At 42.4% G+C, this 17,596-nt stretch overlaps 1 protein-coding gene across 6 annotated transcripts in view; it reads left to right on the top strand.

Moving 5' to 3' along the window:
• UTRN (utrophin) overlaps positions 1 to 17,596 on the top strand; it is a 683,920-nt gene that overhangs the window by 118,338 nt on the left and 547,986 nt on the right. For all 6 annotated transcript variants that reach the window (XM_040429574.1, XM_040429571.1, XM_040429568.1 and 3 more), the window contains 3 exons: positions 6,598 to 6,761; positions 12,359 to 12,556; positions 14,570 to 14,751. In XM_040429574.1, coding sequence (XP_040285508.1) covers positions 6,598 to 6,761; positions 12,359 to 12,556; positions 14,570 to 14,751 — 544 coding nt within the window. The remainder of the gene's footprint in view (positions 1 to 6,597; positions 6,762 to 12,358; positions 12,557 to 14,569; positions 14,752 to 17,596) is intronic.

The raw sequence follows: 17,596 nt of genomic DNA, 5'->3' as shown, positions 1-17,596 counted from the left end.
AATGAACCAAATGTTTTCGATAATTTCCTGACATTGAGCAATCTGTATGGAGATGAACGATTGCTACTGTGATTGCTCGTCCATGTAGATATTCATTGTTTTCTGGCAGCCCATCCCTGTTTCCACAGAGTGATCTGCTGCCAGCAAATGGTGATTCTATGGGCTATACAAAAGATGCGATCACTGGATGACCGAACAAACATTGGGATCGGAGGCACATTTACCCATATGAATGTTAATTGTCCTGAGCCTCGGTCTGTGTAAAGGGCGTTGTGTTGTAGCTAGGTCCAGTTTATCAGGAAAATTCCTTAGTTTCCCGGCAACCTTGCAAGTTATAATGAAACCACTCCCAAATTATTATCAAACCACAGTATATTAAAGGGATAGTTTATGGACATATTGGACGTATACGCCAGAAGAATTTCACTGTGAATACCCAAAAATGTAGGGCCCAAACATTATCATTGATCTAGAAAATTGCATAAAAATGAAAGGTGCAGTTTATAAATCAGGTGGTGCAGTAAATAGTTGATTGATGATCGTCATTAAGACACACTAAACTGAGAAAATCTTAAAATATCTGAGCCCTTTCTCCTTTAATCTTCTCCTGTCCTTTGATCCTATTTTGTCCTATATTACAAATAAAACTGAGAAATATAAAAATACATCTGTGTGTCCTAGAAGCTGAGCCACGACCCCCTCACTGTCCTGTGACTGGCTGTATGACAGCTGGCAGGAGCAGGAGCCTCCCATCTGTGCCCTGTCTGCAATAGGCCAAAAAGCCACTGCCCCTCAGTCAGTCACTATCTTAAAATGGAAAAGAATAACCTTTTAAGGCTACTTTGACACTTGCGGCAGGATGGATCCGACAGGCTGTTCACCCTGTCGGATCTGTCCTTCCGATATTTCGGCCGTGCCACCGGACCCCCGCTCCGTCCCCATTAACTATAATGGGGATGGGGGCGGAGCTCCGGCGCAGAACGGCAGTGCACGGCGACAGCCGCCGGACTAAAAAGTCGGACATGCAGGACTTTTAGTCCGGCGGCCTTTCGCCGTGCACTGCCGTGCTGCGCCGGAGCTCCGCCCCGGTCCCCATTATAGTCAATGGGGACGGAGCGGCGGTCCGGCGGCACGGCGAAATAGCGGAAGGACGGATCCGACATGGTGAACAGCCTGTCGGATCCGTCCTGCCGCAAGTGTGAAAGTACCCTAAGAATATTTTTTCAGGGTCCTGCAGAAAATGCTGTTGACTGACAAATCATGAAGGCAACTATAATTTGTGTTAACTTTTCTCATTCGTTTCCAGGTTTAGTGTTATCGGTCACCAGCGACCTCCCTATCCAACTGTTTGCATAGACACATAGCTGTGGGTCACCTGATTAAAAAGCTGCTCTTTTGTTGATCCGAGGCTGTGTTCCCGAGTTATGACACTTATTCTTAATATGCCTTTGGTGCAATGAGGGCATGACCACTGCTCTTGTTGCACCCAAGCTCCGCTCTTTCTGTGACCGACTCCTCCCTCACTGTCAGTCAACACAGTCTGGGAAGGAGTGGATCCTGGGTGCAACAAGAGCAGTGGTGACACCATCATTTGCATATTAATAAAAAGGGTTATAACTCGCGATCAGAGCCTTAGGATCAACAAAAGAAAAAACAGCGTTTTAATCAGGTGAAACACAGTTATGTGCCGATGCAAACTGTTTGATAAGGGAGGTCACTGGTGACAGATTCTCGTTTAATGAATACAATATCTTCACTTGGATGACTAAAATATGGAGAGCTATATGGTGGATATTAACATCATGCTGGGGGATTGCCTTTTTAAGAGTTTCCTTAATCAGTACTGAGATTTAATATTATCTATTTACTATGAGTAGTTGGTATTCTTCAAGCATAAGTGATATTCATGGGGGCATTAAATAGCTGCCCCCATAAGTCTAAACCAGAAAGTCAGTATGTGTGTCACCTGTTGTGTATGGAATGGTTAGCTTCTTCAGAAGCACACTGTTGTGTTTTACTCCTGTTGTCTTACATCAGAAATCCAAGACTCCTTCCATACTTACTGCACTTAGGGAATATATATATAGCCTTGAAGACATTGTCACGTAATGCCCCAGAGAGAATACCACTGCTATATACCATGTAACATAGCTTGAATGACACATCCAACAGATTTTATTTTAGTTACGCTTCTGTTAGGTGATGGATAATAAAAATTCTAACTGGCCAAATTATCACTTGTAATTTAAAGGGGTTGTCCAGGTTCAGAGCTGAACCCGGACTCATCCCCATTTTCACCCAGGCAAGCCCTCTGAGCATCGGAACATTTCTTGCTGTACCGCGCAGGGCAAGGGCTGTTTGTTTATATCTTTTACATTGCTAGGTGGAGGCTTCCACCTAGCAGTGTCCCCGGTGACGTCACCAGCACTGATGGGCAGGGTTTATCGCTTCCCTAACCGTTTTACAAGCTAGGGTAGCGCTAAAGCCCGCCCATTAGTGTCTGGATACATCACCAGGCTTACTGCTAGGCAGAAGCCTCCGCCTTGCTTTACCCATGGAGAGCCCGGTACGTCACTGGAGCTCCAGAAAAAGCATGAAATGTTCCGAAGATCATGTCGGTGCGGCTGCATGGGTGAAAACGTGGATATGTCCGGGTTCAGCTCTGATCCCGGAGAACCCCTTTAAGATGAGGGTAATTGGGGGATAATATCCCAGGTTGTATCCCTGAAACTTTAATGGTTCTTTACTTCAGTGAAGATATCATCAGGCCATAGAACTATCCTTTTCTCTAAGCTTAGCTATAGTCTTAAAGTGACTCTCTAGTCTCCCCTGTACAGAGGCTAATTCACCCCAGTTCATGTACCGCAGTGACCTGACAATCTTATTTTTTTAGTCGACTGTAGTTTATAATCGTATAAATGATGTGATGAAACTCTACTCCCCATTCGCCAAATTTGTGGGGAGCTTGTGCTTATAGACCTGTCAGATAGCCTCACGTGCAGCAAGTCTATCCGATCTTCTCACCTCACTCACAGGAGGGACCGTGACACTTAGTTGCCCTTAGCAACCAATCACAGCTTAGCTTTAATTTCCTGAAGGCCTCAGAAAAAATTAAAGCTGATCTCTAATTGGTTGCTATGGGCAACCTAAGACAATTTTGATAAATGAGCACCTCATGTTAATTTTTTTCCCATGGCTCAATACTGCAACAAAAATTTATCAAAAACACCCCATGTAAACCCAACCTTAAAACCTAGTGTCTTTTTTTTTTTGACATCTGTTAAGGCAAACGCCGATAATAGTGAAATATTAACCCTACTCAGATATAGAACTATATTGACTTGCAGTCCATTAAAACGTCATCATAAGAGGTCACTCAGGATTGGTCATCAATATCAGATCGTTGGGGGTCTTAACTCCCTGCACTCCCACCAATCAGCTGTTTCGAGCAGCTGCCAGGACTGGAAAGTATGCCGTGTACAGAACTGGATACAGACAGCGCCGTGCACTGTGAAGTGGTCGTGTGGGGTACTGCAGCTAAGCTCCTATGAACAGGAGCTGAGCCGCATTACACTGGCGGTGGAAACTACACAGTATACATCAATATCTGTAGATCAGACAACCCCTTTAAGTTTGACTACAAATGGGAATTTTACAACTGACATGAAAAAACGACAGCTGAATACTGTCTGGCTGGAATATTCTATTCTTTTGTAACCTTAATATTTTGTACCAGGAACATACATAATCCCGTCTGACTGGTTATAATGCATGTCTTAAATAAATGTCATTTTGATTTATTTCTCCTATCCCAAAAGATAGAGCATACAATTTAGCATAGTACATTGCCTCCTGTCAGATATGTCAGTGTAATGCATTTTACTGAACTTCTGAAACACCAGCCTGAATCAAGAAAAAAAAGTTAGAGGCTGTCTCACTTTTGTCAATGGCATTTATCATGTAGAGAAAGTTAATACAAGGCACTTACTAATGTACTGTGATTGTCCATGTTGCTTTCTTTGCTGGCTGATTTTATTTTTCCATCACATTATACCCTGCTCGTTTCCAAGTATTACGACCACCCTGCAATCCATCAGTGGTAGTCATATTTGCACACTATAGGGAAAAGCACTGGATTCTCTGGTGTCCGGGACCATGGGAGCTCACATAGGCACAGATGTGCAGCAGCTCCGGTCCAGTCACCTCATATCTGCAATGCAGCAAGAGCCATAACCCTTTGAAACGGACAGTGTATAAAAATTAATCCAGCCAAGGAAGCAATATGGACAATCACAATACTTTAGTGAGTGGCTTGTATTAAATTTCTCTACATGATAAATGCCATTTGCTGAAGTGAGACAACCCCTTTAAGTCTTAACATTTTGGGTTAGTTGTCAGTACATGCATTGGCTCTGTTTAGGGTTTTGCTAACTAAAATGTGTACTATAGCTGTTTTGTTTAAAAAAAAATTCATTAACCTGTTCACCATATGTAGATTTACAACCTTTGTGGGGTCTTCTTAAAGGGGTTGTCCATTTTCAGGAATACACTTTACGCATAGGATCCTTGTGAAAAAAAGTACTGAGCGTTACTTACTTGGCTTAGCTACTTTCACACTCGTGTTTGGTGCGAATCCGTTCAGATAATACAACCGTCTGCATCTGTTCAGAACGGATCCGTTTGTATTATCTTTAACATAGCCAAGACGGATCCGTCTAGAACACCATTGAAAGTCAATGGGGGGCGGATCCGTTTTCTATTGTGCCAGATTGTGTCATAGAAAACGGATCCGTCCCCATTGACTTACATTGTGTGTCAGAACGGATCCGTTTGGCTCAGTTTCGTCAGACGGACACCAAAACGCTGCAAGCAGCGTTTTGGTGTCAGCCTCCAAAGCGGAATAGAGACGGAACTGAGGCAAACTGAGCGGATCCTTATCCATTCAGAATGCATTAGGGCAAAACCGATCCATTTGGACCGCTTGTGAGAGCCCTGAACGGATCTCCGAAACGGAAACCAAAACACCAGTGTGAAAGTAGCCTTACCCTGGCTGCAGCAGTGAGGTCATGTTAACAACATGTGACTACTTCAGCCAGTCACTGGCCTCTTCATTGTATCACTGAGACTAGTAATTGGCAGCATCGGTCACGTATTGTCAACGTGGCATCACCGCTGGGAGAACAGAGCTCTGCCAGGTAAGTAACACTCAGTTCTTTGTACAGTTGGATCCCATGTGTTGTCTGGTTCCTTCCTGAAACTGGGTAAGGGTACTTTCACATTAGCGTTTTTGTTTTCCCGGTATTGAGTTCCGTCACAGGGGCTCAATACCGGAAAAAAACGGATCAGTTTTATCCTAATGCATTCTGAATGGAGAGTAATCCGCTCAGGATGCATCAGTTCAGTCCCTCTTACGTTTTTTAGCCAGAGAAAATACCGCAGCATGCTTCAGTTTTCTCTCCGGCCAAAAATCCTGAACACTTGCCGGAATGCCGGATCCGGCATTAATTTCCATTGAAACGCATTAATGCCGGATCCGGCCCCAAGTGTTCCGGAAAAACGGATCTGGTTTTGTGGTCTGTGCATGCGCAGACCTTTAAAAATGAGAAAAAAAGAAATACCGGATCCGTTTTTCCGGATGACAACTGGAAAGACGGATCCGATATTGCAATGCATTTGTGAGACGGATCCGCATCCGGATCCGTCTCACAAATGCATCAGTTTGCGTCCGGATTTACGGCGGCGGAACTACCTGCCGGAATCCTCTGCCGCAAGTGTGAAAGTACCCTTACCCTTTAATAGTCTGGTAGTGACTGGACCACGTTTGTGTAACATCGCAGCATTTCTTGGAGTCGCCTCTTGACGACTGGAAAATGTTAGGGTTTCTACTGCTCGGATCAAGGGAGGATCAACTAATCAAAATGTGCCAGAATTCAAACTTAGGGGATGTCCACATGACAGATTTTGAAAACACGCAGCTCACTTCATTCAAGTCAATGGGGCTGAGCTGCAATACCAAGCACTGCCACTATACGATGTACGGCGCTGTCTTTGGAAAGCTGCTGGGAGCCTGTATCGCTCTCCAGACCTTTGGTGAGCGCAGCAGCAACCTGAAACAGCTGATCGAGGGAGATGCCGGGACTTGTACCCCCCACCACTGTGATAATGATGGCCTATTGTGAGGATAAGTCATCATTCTCTTTTCCAGGATAACCCCTTTAAGGATTTTAGTCACTTTTACTTCAAGAATGTTGCGACAGCATGCTCCAAATATTTGGCGCATATTTCTTCAACTAATAGGTGTGGTATAAGCTTAGACCAGACAGTCTCATGATGTGCCGATTTATCATCCCGCTCCACTGTAATAATCTGGTGCATTTGTAGACTGTCTATTCTAACTTCTCACTGTCTCAAAATGACTTAGTATTCGTAAATCTGGCCCATTGCTTCTGTTGTGCTACAGATAAGCTACTCTTTGTGCAGCAGATCTGCCCAAGGATGATCCCCATGGTCATTCATTGGGCTTATTCTTGGGTGAAATAAGTGCAGCATAACATCCTGGTTGTTTTGGTCACGGTTGTTACCTTCGTTTCGTTACAGATGTGGCCGTCCCCTTGCCTGACAAGAAGTCTATACTTATGTACCTAACATCACTATTTGAAGTGCTTCCTCATGAAGTTACAATGGATGACATTCGAGAAGTGGAGACTCTTCCTAGAAGATACAAGGGACAGTGTGAAGATATAGCTTTCACTAAGCATCAGGTACATGATGGCAACTGCAACAATTACGAGTAAATGCATCTAACGGAGGTGACCGAGTGCTTACAGGAACAATTGCATAAAGACAACTCCAGCGGGAGACTGTGTCTAGGCATAAGTTTGCCCTGAAGTGGTCACTCGCGTGACATGGTGGATGGTCATCCAAAGCATGGTCTGCCAGAGCGGGATCCACTCTCATAGTCTTCATAGAGGGGGGCTGAAAAGAGGACCATCTCTCCATCATCCTCTATAAGGAACATGACCAGCAGGAATCGGTGAACTTCTGGTCTCCTGATATATGAGGGTCTCAGATGTGGGATCTGCACCTTCATGTAGTTATGGCTTATCCTGTGCCTATGCTAGTACTAATTAGGAAAGTAATATCCATAGCACTTAATAAAATGCTAACGTACAATACACTACTATCACTTTTGCCATCAGATGAGTCTTATATCTCAGCTCAGCTTTCTGCTTCTGTGCAAACTGCAGCTTTATTACATTTCTGTGCCAAGAAGCTGATTTATACTGTATCAGCACATTTATAATCATTTCAATTGACAGCTGATGCTCTAGAAATTATATTCGGTATGATAATCTTGGGTTTCACTACTTCAGAACCCAAAGAACAATGAGAGAACCAATTATGATAAAATTGCTAGTAGCTTATTTTTTGTTAGCATTTTATTTTAGGCTGTCTAATGGCCTCTCCCCAATATGGTTGCATCCACAATGTAAAAAGTGCATTTTATAAAAAAGTATAAAAGTGTTTCTACCATTATTAACGTAAAAAAATGAAAATCTGACATCCATATAGTTCATGATAATCTCTAACAAAGCTAGAACCAGCCCTGTACCTCACATGGATCCAGAGCTCCCCCCATTCATTGCTCCAATTGTTCTATTAGACAAACTGGCAGCTCAGGGATAGTGTCCTTTCTACTGCAGCTCTTCGTATCTCAGCTTAAGGCCCCTTTCACACTACAGTATGTCCATTTCAGTGTTTTGCATTCCGTTTTTCCGTTTTTTTGTTTCCGTTGTGTTTCCGTTTCCGTTCCGTTTTTCCGTATGGCATATACAGTATACAGTAATTACATAGAGAAAATTGGGCTGGGCATAACATTTTCAATAGATGGTTCAGAAAAAAACGAAACGGAAGACATACGGATGCATTTCCGTATGTGTTCCGTTTTTTTTGCGGACCCATTGACTTTAATGGAGCCACGGAACGTGATTTGCGGCCAAATATAGGACATGTTCTATCTTTCAACAGAACGGAAAAACGGAAATACGGAAACGGAATGCATACGGAACACATTCCGTTTTTTTTGCGGAACCAATGAAATGAATGGTTCCGTATACGGACCGTATACGGACCGCAAAACGGAAATAAAAACGGTAGTGTGAAAGAGGCCTAAGGGACATCTTTTCTGCAGCAGCTCTCTTTCTCAGAGGAGGTGTCTTTCCTCTCTACCTGTAACGGTCACAGCTTCTAACAGTAGATATGGCTGGTAGCAGTTGTGGGATACAGCTGAGCATGTACGTCCACCTCATTGAGGTGGTCATAAAAACAAGGAATGGAGCACTTAGCAGGTAGCACTACTGTATTCAGATACATTTTATTTAATAGCTCAGTGGCTATACAAAATTTTGTATCACATGTAATTAAAAAATTATTCAGATCCAGGTGTTGCTTTGAAGCATGTAGAATATTTTCTTGGGACAACCCCTATAACCAGTGTTAGAAAATAGTTTCCTTTCCATTGTCATGTCTTTATTTCTAATACCGATACACATTTTCTAGGATTCTAATTTTTTACTTTTGTGCTTCCTTAAACTTCAAACAACCTCTTCTCGCTTAATCCTCATTTTCAGCTCATTTTACTCCTCGTGCTCGGTTAATCCTCTACGGACTGATCTCCCGCTGTCTTTGTAATTACAGTATGGGAACATTTCTTAGAAATGAGTCTTTCTACTCATTTGTAAAGTTTGGAGTAATATGTAAGTGGCAGGATCTTGTACTGTATTCAGGATCACCTTATGTTGTGGGCTGATGACTGGCGAAGCTGACCGGAATGGGAAGCGGGCCACTTTGCTTGGCCTGGTCTGCCCTGCTTCGTGAGACATATAGTACTCTAGTGATTTGGGCTGGCAGCGCACCCCACAGTATGTTCCTCTTTGTATCTTGAAAGTATTCTGGAATAGTTTTTCAGCAGGTGGTGAGCTTCTATGCAGGATTTGCCAATATGTACATAAGTTCGCTATTCATTTAATTTGTTTGGTCTTTTATTTTACTACCATCTTTTTTTTAATCACATATGAACATCATAATTGTGAATATTCTATGTATTTTTTTTAGTTTTCTGGATATAATGTTTTTGAAGTCGCTCCATGTATTCTACTTCCTTAGTTCATCATAAGGCCTTCTGCTCATGGGCATGTGATGACTTTGTACAAGCTTAAAAGGGGTTGTGGAGTATTAGAAAAACATGCAATTTAAAAAACAGGGTTAGTCAGCACATCCCACTGCGCAGGTGCACGTGGCCATGGCTGAAAGCATAAAGGCAAAAACAAACACAATGAAACAGCACTCTGCAAACACAAATAACAAAGTGCCATACTCTCTATAGAAAATATACTAATACTACGCTCTAAAATACAGAGTGGGCTCAGCATGCATGTGGAACCTGCATTCCCTGAATTTAATGGAAGCCAGTATGGCACTAGAGGAGACAGTATTTTGTATAGGTTCCTGTCCTAAATAGATCGCCTTGCCATTGGTGGACAGGCACAAATAATTTTGTACAAAATGCATTTGCCAAGAATCTCACATTTATATAATGAGCATAACATTAGAAATACATGGCTCCTTTTCTTCCAGAAACGACACCAGACCTGTCCACAGGTTGGGTTGTAATTTCAGAATGCTTCTCATTCTCTTTTCATTTCAGTCGAACAGACACAACCTGTGGGCCAGCATGACACTGGGGCCAATATATATTATTTTTAGACAGTGTAAACTGAGACTAGTCAGTCTAAAAATGGGGCAGGTTTATAAGAGTGGTTGAGTCCTGTCTAGTCTTAGTTTATACCGCCTATTAGCTTACTTTTCTGCAGAATTTTGCCCCAAAATGTTCACCCAGCAAGCCTCACCCTCTTGTCGGAAAATAAAATTCCTTAACAGATATGATGCAAAAGCATGTACACCAGTTTTTTTCTTGGCTTCTTGGTTCGAGTTGCACCAGAATATCACTGGTGCCTTGCAGCACAAGGTCCTAGGTTTGAATCTGACAACATCTTTATGGAGTTTGTATGTTCTCCCCATGTTTGTTTCCTCCTGACACTCTGGTTTCCTCCCACATTACAAATACATACTGGGGACAGCGAATCATGATGATGTCTGTAAAGCGCTTAATTTTTGGCTATTGCGGAGATATTCTATACCTTAGTAATATGGTGCCATACAGGCACTATGTTATGGCCTATATATACAGTATATATATGTGTGTATATATATATATATATATATATATATATATATATATATTTTATATATATATATGATCATGTGACTTCCCAACATGATTTTTTTTAGCATCTCTTATGCTCAGTTATGCTCATTTAGCAACATTTTAGCCATTTCCATCTGACATCTGGTATTTTCGACTGAAAAAAATACTTAGTGGATAACTTTTTTCCGTCTAAAATAATGGATCTCAGGCGGAAATGGCTAAAACAGATGCAAAATGAGCAGAACTGATGCTCAAAATAAAGGATCCATTTTTTGTTCTTCAGATGGATCAGATCGGAAAAACGAAATAGTGATGTGAACGTGGGGCTTAGTAGTAAGGAGGCCACAGTGCATACGTGAGGGCTGCAGACCTTTCAAACAGCTGACCAGCGGAAATGTCGACAGGCAGACCCCGATCTAATACTGAAGGCCTATCCATCAATTTTAAAAACCTGGAAAACCGCATTAACATTTCTACTAGGGCACGTTTTAAAGGGGTTTGTATAACCCTTAACACTTTAATCTAAAGGCTCCCATTTGTGAACCTTTTAGTGCATATTTAAATCACATTTACAGACAGTCCATAACATTATAACTATTAACTATTACCCCAATAGGCCGATTTACCAGCAGAAGCTATTTGGGTAATCGTCACTGTCCATGTGAATACTGTAAGATACCGTATTTTAATGAACAGGCCAATGAAGGTGTCATTTTCTTTAACCACTAAAAATAATAGACCCCAGGGCATCGGTTTTAAACTATTAAAAGACACTTATTGGCCACTCTCATCTTCCCATTAACTCACCTCTCTGGTTCTGTAAAATATTGTGTTTCTCACAGTCTATTAAAGATGCAGCTATTGAATATAATTGCTAAAAGGCCCACGATGGCTTCGGTGAATTCATGTATAATGGAAAGGTCTCTTTTAAAGTCTTCTCTCATCCGCTCCCCCACCCTTGTTTACAAGCCTATAAAGGACATAATTAAAATTTAATTCATTGAAATGTTAGACACCAATGATACAACCAGCCGGGCGGGTGATCCCTGTTCCAGCACGTACTCCGTGTACTCTCTCTCAGCGACGCACAAATCTGGGAAAGTAAGGGCTGCTGGCTGAAGCCTATACTTTGCACTGTCATTTTTTTAATGGGCTAATCCATTTTTTTTGTATTTTAGGTAGAACATTTGAAAATAAATTTTTCAGTTCGATACTGCATGTGCTTCTAATTCCATTGTCATAGAGCGCCAATAATTATTTATTGTGGGGAGGCAAAATCGACTGGCCAACTGTCTAATGTGTATCTGAGTGTCTCAGTTTTCCCCCCTTCCCGATGGCAGTAGAAGAAGGATCGGGCCTGTTGGATTTCAACATGTCCAATCTTTGGTTCCTGTGTAAGATGAGCCACCGCATAAGTGTCTGACAGATTATTATTCCTCTATCCATGTTATAAACACATGCACAATTGGCCAGACTGATCATGAATGGGTATGGGAGAGTCAGAAGAAATCTGTATAGGCTTAACACATATCATAAATGTATAGCGAGATTTAAAAGGCGTTGTTATATGTAACCATGATACAGTTCATATTATTTCTAGTGTGCAAGGAACTTTTATGTGGTTAAAAGCTCTTCCTTCTCATTCACGCGTCAGTGTTTTGGTCAGTGATTTCCATCAGTGATTGTGAACCAAAACCAGGAGTGGAGCCTCCACAGACATAAGGTCTAAGGGAAAGATCTGCTCCTGTTCTGTGTTTAGAGCCGCACTTGGTTTTGGCTCACAATCACTGATGGAAATCACTGACCAAAACACTGACGTATGAATGAGGCTTTACACCCGTCCAGAGAAATAGTTTAGGTGCCCAACATGATCTTCCATACTGTTTTTCATTTTGCAATGAAAGCAATGTACACATGAGCCATGGCTTTAACATCTACATGCGGAGGGATAAGATCAAAGAAATCAAGAGGGCAATTTGTTTTTTTTGGGTGATTTCTAGCAAAATAGCCATTTATTCGAAGAGTAATAATCAACCTCAAGGGGAAATCAGTCGATGAAAAATGTTTCCTGATTCCAAAATTTTATTTTAGGCCTCTGATGAACCATGTGGAGACTCTGGCCTAGAGACACCTAGTACAGTAACTGAGGTAGAGATGGATCTTGACAGCTATCAGGTTGCCCTGGAAGATGTCCTCACTTGGCTTCTCATGGCAGAAGACACCTTTCAGGAGCAAGATGATATATCTGATGACGTTGAAGAAGTCAAACAACAATTTGCCACTCACGAGGTGAGCTTCATTGAATGCGTGGAGAGTAAAAAACAATGCGGAATGTTTTCTAGTCAAAATATTCTTCTGTTATTTCTTTAGAATGTTCTTGATGTTATAGATGCACTTGAGGATATTTTTTGTTATCTCCTTTACATAGTACATATATAGTAACATAGTACATAAGGCCAAAAAAATACATTTGTCCATCCAGTTCGGCCTGTCATCCTGCAAGTTGATCCAGAGGAAGGCAAAAAAAAAAACTGTGAGGTAGAAGCCAATTTTCCCCACTTTAGGGGAATACAAAATTCCTTCCCGACTCTAATCAGGCAATCAGAATAACTCCCTGGATCAACGACCCCTCTCTAGTAGCCATAGCCTGTAATATTATTACACTCCAAAAATTCATCCAGGCCCCTCTTGAATCCCTTTATTGTACTCCTCATCACCACCTCCTCAGGCAGAGAGTTCCATAGTCTCACTGCTCTTACCGTAAAGAATCCTTTGTTCTTGGTATTTAGCTGATTTCCAGGATAAAAGGTCTCTAGTTCATTTTAATCGCTTTAAATATAACAAAGCATTGTGACCTCTGATGTCCTTATGATATATTAGAAGATCGTTTTGTCTGGATTTGTTCTCTTGTTGTTTATGTTATGGTAGGTTAATGTAGTCACTTAAAGTAAAGCAAACTTATTGACAGTTTCCACATAGCTGTAGACGATGTTTTACAGTGCACCAGCGTCAAAGGTTGAGCTTCACTTCACTCTCTGTGTCAGTGACATGCTTGGCCGGGGCTGGCAGAATAGCTCACTTCAATAGCTAAGCCAGCTCACTTTTTCTTCATCATCCCTGATGGAGTAGTTTAGCTACTAAAATGAACCAGCCAGCGCCTGCAAGCCTGACACCGACACAGATAGAGGAGAGGAAGCTGTACTATGTCGGGATCGAGCACCAGTGTTGATATCAACATAGACACCTTTCTTGAAAGGGTTGTACCAAGTTTATAAGTTATCCCTATGCACAGGATAGAGGATATCTAGCTGATCGCAGAGGTTTGACTGCTGGAACCCCTACAGATCCTGAGAACAGAGGTCTCGTTCCCTCATTCTGATGGAGTGGCATTTCGGGCATGCACCCTGCCATGCCATTCATCTTCTGTGGGAGAGCCAGAGATTGCCAACGACGGCAACTAACAATCAACCTGTGGATAAGGGGATAGCTTTTAAACTTGGCACAACTCCTTTAATGATAATCTTTTAGTAAGTTAAATCTATTTTCATTTGAATCAAAATAAAATAACTTTTTTTGTAGATGGACAACCCTTCTAACATGAGGCTACAAAATTAAAGGGGTTCTCTGGGAATGGTTTAAAATGGCTGCCAGCAACCTGTCCTAGAATATGGTAGGACCGGTTTCCTCCACTTGCTGAGCTACCTTGGGAGCCTCACTATACTGTACACTAAGGCACTTGAATATACTACATATTGGTGAGTTTTCCGGTCAGGCTGCTCAGCCATGACAGCATATCGTAGGCAGGATCACATCATTACTATATTGTAAAGCAGTGTAGTAAGGCCCTTCACCCTCCCATGCAACTCTGCAAGTGGAGGCAACCAGTCCTGCTCACATTCTAGGACAGGTTGCTGGTGGCTATTTTAAATAATTCTTCCTAGAACCTCTGTAAAGAAGCGTAAAATAAGCCTTTTTTATGCCAGATAATATACAATTTTTTTCACTGTTACTTGCAAAGCTTTTGTTAAAGGACAAACAGATAATCTTTCTGTAAAAGAAAAAACTTTCTAAAATCTCTTATCTAACCTCATGCAAATGTGAAGTCGAACTTTCCATCTGAGTTCAGAATATCTGTACCATATCCTTTATCTAAAGAAGATTTTAGATAGAATGATGCTTAGGTAGCGTGACTTTCACTGTATGCGAGTGGCTCGGGGTTCCTATTATGTATTCTGCATCGGTATCTCTAGCTTTTTCTTAAGCTAATGTATCCCTTTGTTCTGTGACCTGTCTCTTCTTCAGGCCTTTATGATGGAGCTCACGGCACACCAGAGCAGTGTGGGCAATGTTCTACAGGCAGGCAACCAACTGATTGCTCAGGGTGACCTCTCGATCGATGAAGAAAATGAGATACAAGAGCAAATGACCTTGCTGAACTCACGCTGGGAAGATCTTCGTCTAGAAAGCATGCAGAGACAGTCCAGGTATGTTCTTCATAATTTGGTGGATAACGAACACATATGCATACTGTGGACAGGCTATAATAATAGCGTCCTATTCTTTAACATATTCCAGGAAAATTTAAATGTTTTAAAAGGTCTCTGACATGAGATTTACAAAAAATGGTGCACTACAATGGTAAATGCAATTGACAATATGTGGCTAAACCCTCACACTGATATTAAAATGAGACCTTAGCCAATATATTCTTATATCAAGAACTTACCAGAGCCCACGCACCCCGTCAAGGTATCTCAAAGTGTCACGGGACCTAACGCTAACCTACCTGTGCCGTATGGGCAATTACAGGGGCCGTATGAGGAAGTACAGGGGCATAAGGTCCGACACACAGCGAACAACTCCCAGTTACCTCCAGCGTGAAATCACACATACAGTGAGAGGAGGGAGGAGGCTGTGAGTCCCAACTACCACTGACTCATGTGACACAGGCCGCACAGGTCCACCTGAATGTTACCCATAGATCAAAATCAAGGCACATTCAAACCTGGAGTTGCCACACCTCCAGGCGTGTATGTTCAAACAGAATAAAGTGGTCTTAAAAGGCAGAAAATGCTCAAAACCCCATATGTTGTTGCACATTTCTAACCGGGGGAGCAAATCCTGCACATGTGATCCTTTGCTAATAGCAATCCCCAGCAAAAATGCATACAATGGAGGATGCCCGCAGTGGACCACATGTACCACAAAAACATCCTACACAGGATAGCTAAATGTGTGGATGTGATTGGCTATATAAAACAGAGATTTACAAAGAATGGTGCACTACAATGGTAAATGCAATTGACAATATACGGCTAAACCCTCACACTGATATTAAAAATGAGACTTTCGCCAATATATTCTTATATCAGGAACATACCGAAGCCAATTACAGGGGCCGTATGGGCAATTACAGGCGCATAAGGTCCGACACACAGCCAACAACTCAGTGGTAGGTGGGACTCACAGCCTCCCCCCATTGTATGTGTGATTTCACGCTGGAGGTAACTGGGAGTTGTTTGCTGTGTGTCAGACCTTGTGCCCCTGTAATTGCCCATACGGCCCCTGTAATTGCCCATATGGCACAGGTAGGTTAGCGTTAGGTCCCGTTCCACTTTGAGATACTTTGACAGGGTGGGCGGGCTCTCCTGTATGTTCTTGATATAAGAATATATAGTCTCATTTTAATATCAGTGTGAGGGTTTAGCCATATATTGTCAATTGCATTTACCATTGTAGTGCACCATTTTTTTTGTAAATCTCAGTTTTATATAGCCAATCACATCCACACATTTGGCTATCCTTTGTAGGATGTCTTTGTGGTACATGTGGTCCGCTGCAGGCATCCTCCATTGTATATATTTTTGCTGGGGACTGCTATTAGCAACGGACCACATGTGCAGGATTTGCTCCCCCGGATAGAAATGCGCAACAGCATGTGGGGTTTTGAGCATTTTCTGCCTTATAAGACCACTTTATTCTGTTATTCTGTCTCTCAACACATGGCAGTTCTTTCAGATTAGGCACATTTTACGGTAGTGCCTCTTTAATCAGTGGTTTGTCCATGTGAAGAACAGGGACGCTGTTTGTAGGCACTCTCCCCTTTGGTTTATACATGAGGATGCTGAATAGAGGACTCCCCTTTATTAAAGGGGTTTTCAGGAGTAAAATATTGATGACCTTTCCAGGGACATACACAGATCTCATAGGGCCCCCCTGCCCCTCCCAGTTTCCCAGCACGCGTGTGACAATCACTCCAAGACAACGCAATGTGCAATGCTCTAGATTTATGATGAATTTATTATTATTTTTTTTTTATTAAACTGAAGAAATTCTAAATAAGAAAACTGTAATAAAAAGTCACCCTAAACCTCATCCACTTTATCCGACTTCTATGTCAGTGGAGTAGGTGCTTCATGAATATGGTGCTCATTCTGACCGCCATGTTTTATTTGCTGAAATACATTAATAAATCTCCTGCTTTCCTTCTATTGCAAAGCTGGCTGCCTGCAGTCACCACTAGGGGGAGCTCACTGCATAGGAATTAATGCAGTTACAACTGACAATTAGAAGCTGTAATCTGTTTGCCCCCCTAGTTGCAGCTGCATAAAAAAATGCAATGTTTTCACGTTGGGAAATGAAGGAATTAAAGGGATTACAAGGCAAGATGAGACACAGTCCCGACAACCCCCGGCCGGGAAACAGCAGAGCGTTCTGGCACTCTGCTGTTTCAGTAGCTCACATTGCCGCGCATGAGAGCTACGGAAACAGTGTAGCACAAAAAGCTTTGTTGTTTCTGAATTAGGGAAACAGCATAGCCTGCTGTGCTACGTTTTTTTCCGTAGCTCTCATGCACAGCCGTGCCGTGCCTGAGCGCTCTGCTGTTTCCCAGCTGGGAGGAGGTCGGGACTGTGTCTCATCTCGCCTTAGTAATGGCGAGAGGAGACAACCCCTTTAAGTAGCATTTGCCTGGCCTGCATCCATTCAAGGTACACCACTGGACCTATACTCAGGATAGGTCATCACGATCAGATTGGTAGGGGTCTGACACCCGGTACCCCCACCGATCTGCTGTTGGAAAAGACCACTGCGCCACAGTGAGCACTGCAGCCTCTTCCCATGTCAGTGACGTAACGTTCATCGGTCAAATCACTTTTGAGCAGATTAGGCTATTTTATCACAGGCGTTTTGGTTTCCGTTTGTGAGATTCGTTCGGGGCTCTAACAAAGGTCCAAAACGGATCAGTTTTGCCCTAATGCATTCTGAATGGATAAGGATCCGCTCAGAATGCATCAGTTTGCCTTTGTTCCGCCTCCATTCCGCTCTGGA

This window comes from Bufo bufo, chromosome 4 (genome assembly GCF_905171765.1).
Source record: "Bufo bufo chromosome 4, aBufBuf1.1, whole genome shotgun sequence".
NCBI classification, from domain to species: domain Eukaryota; kingdom Metazoa; phylum Chordata; class Amphibia; order Anura; family Bufonidae; genus Bufo; species Bufo bufo.
The sequence above is the reverse complement of the archived record's forward strand: the minus strand, read 5'-3'. Positions and strand labels throughout refer to the sequence as shown.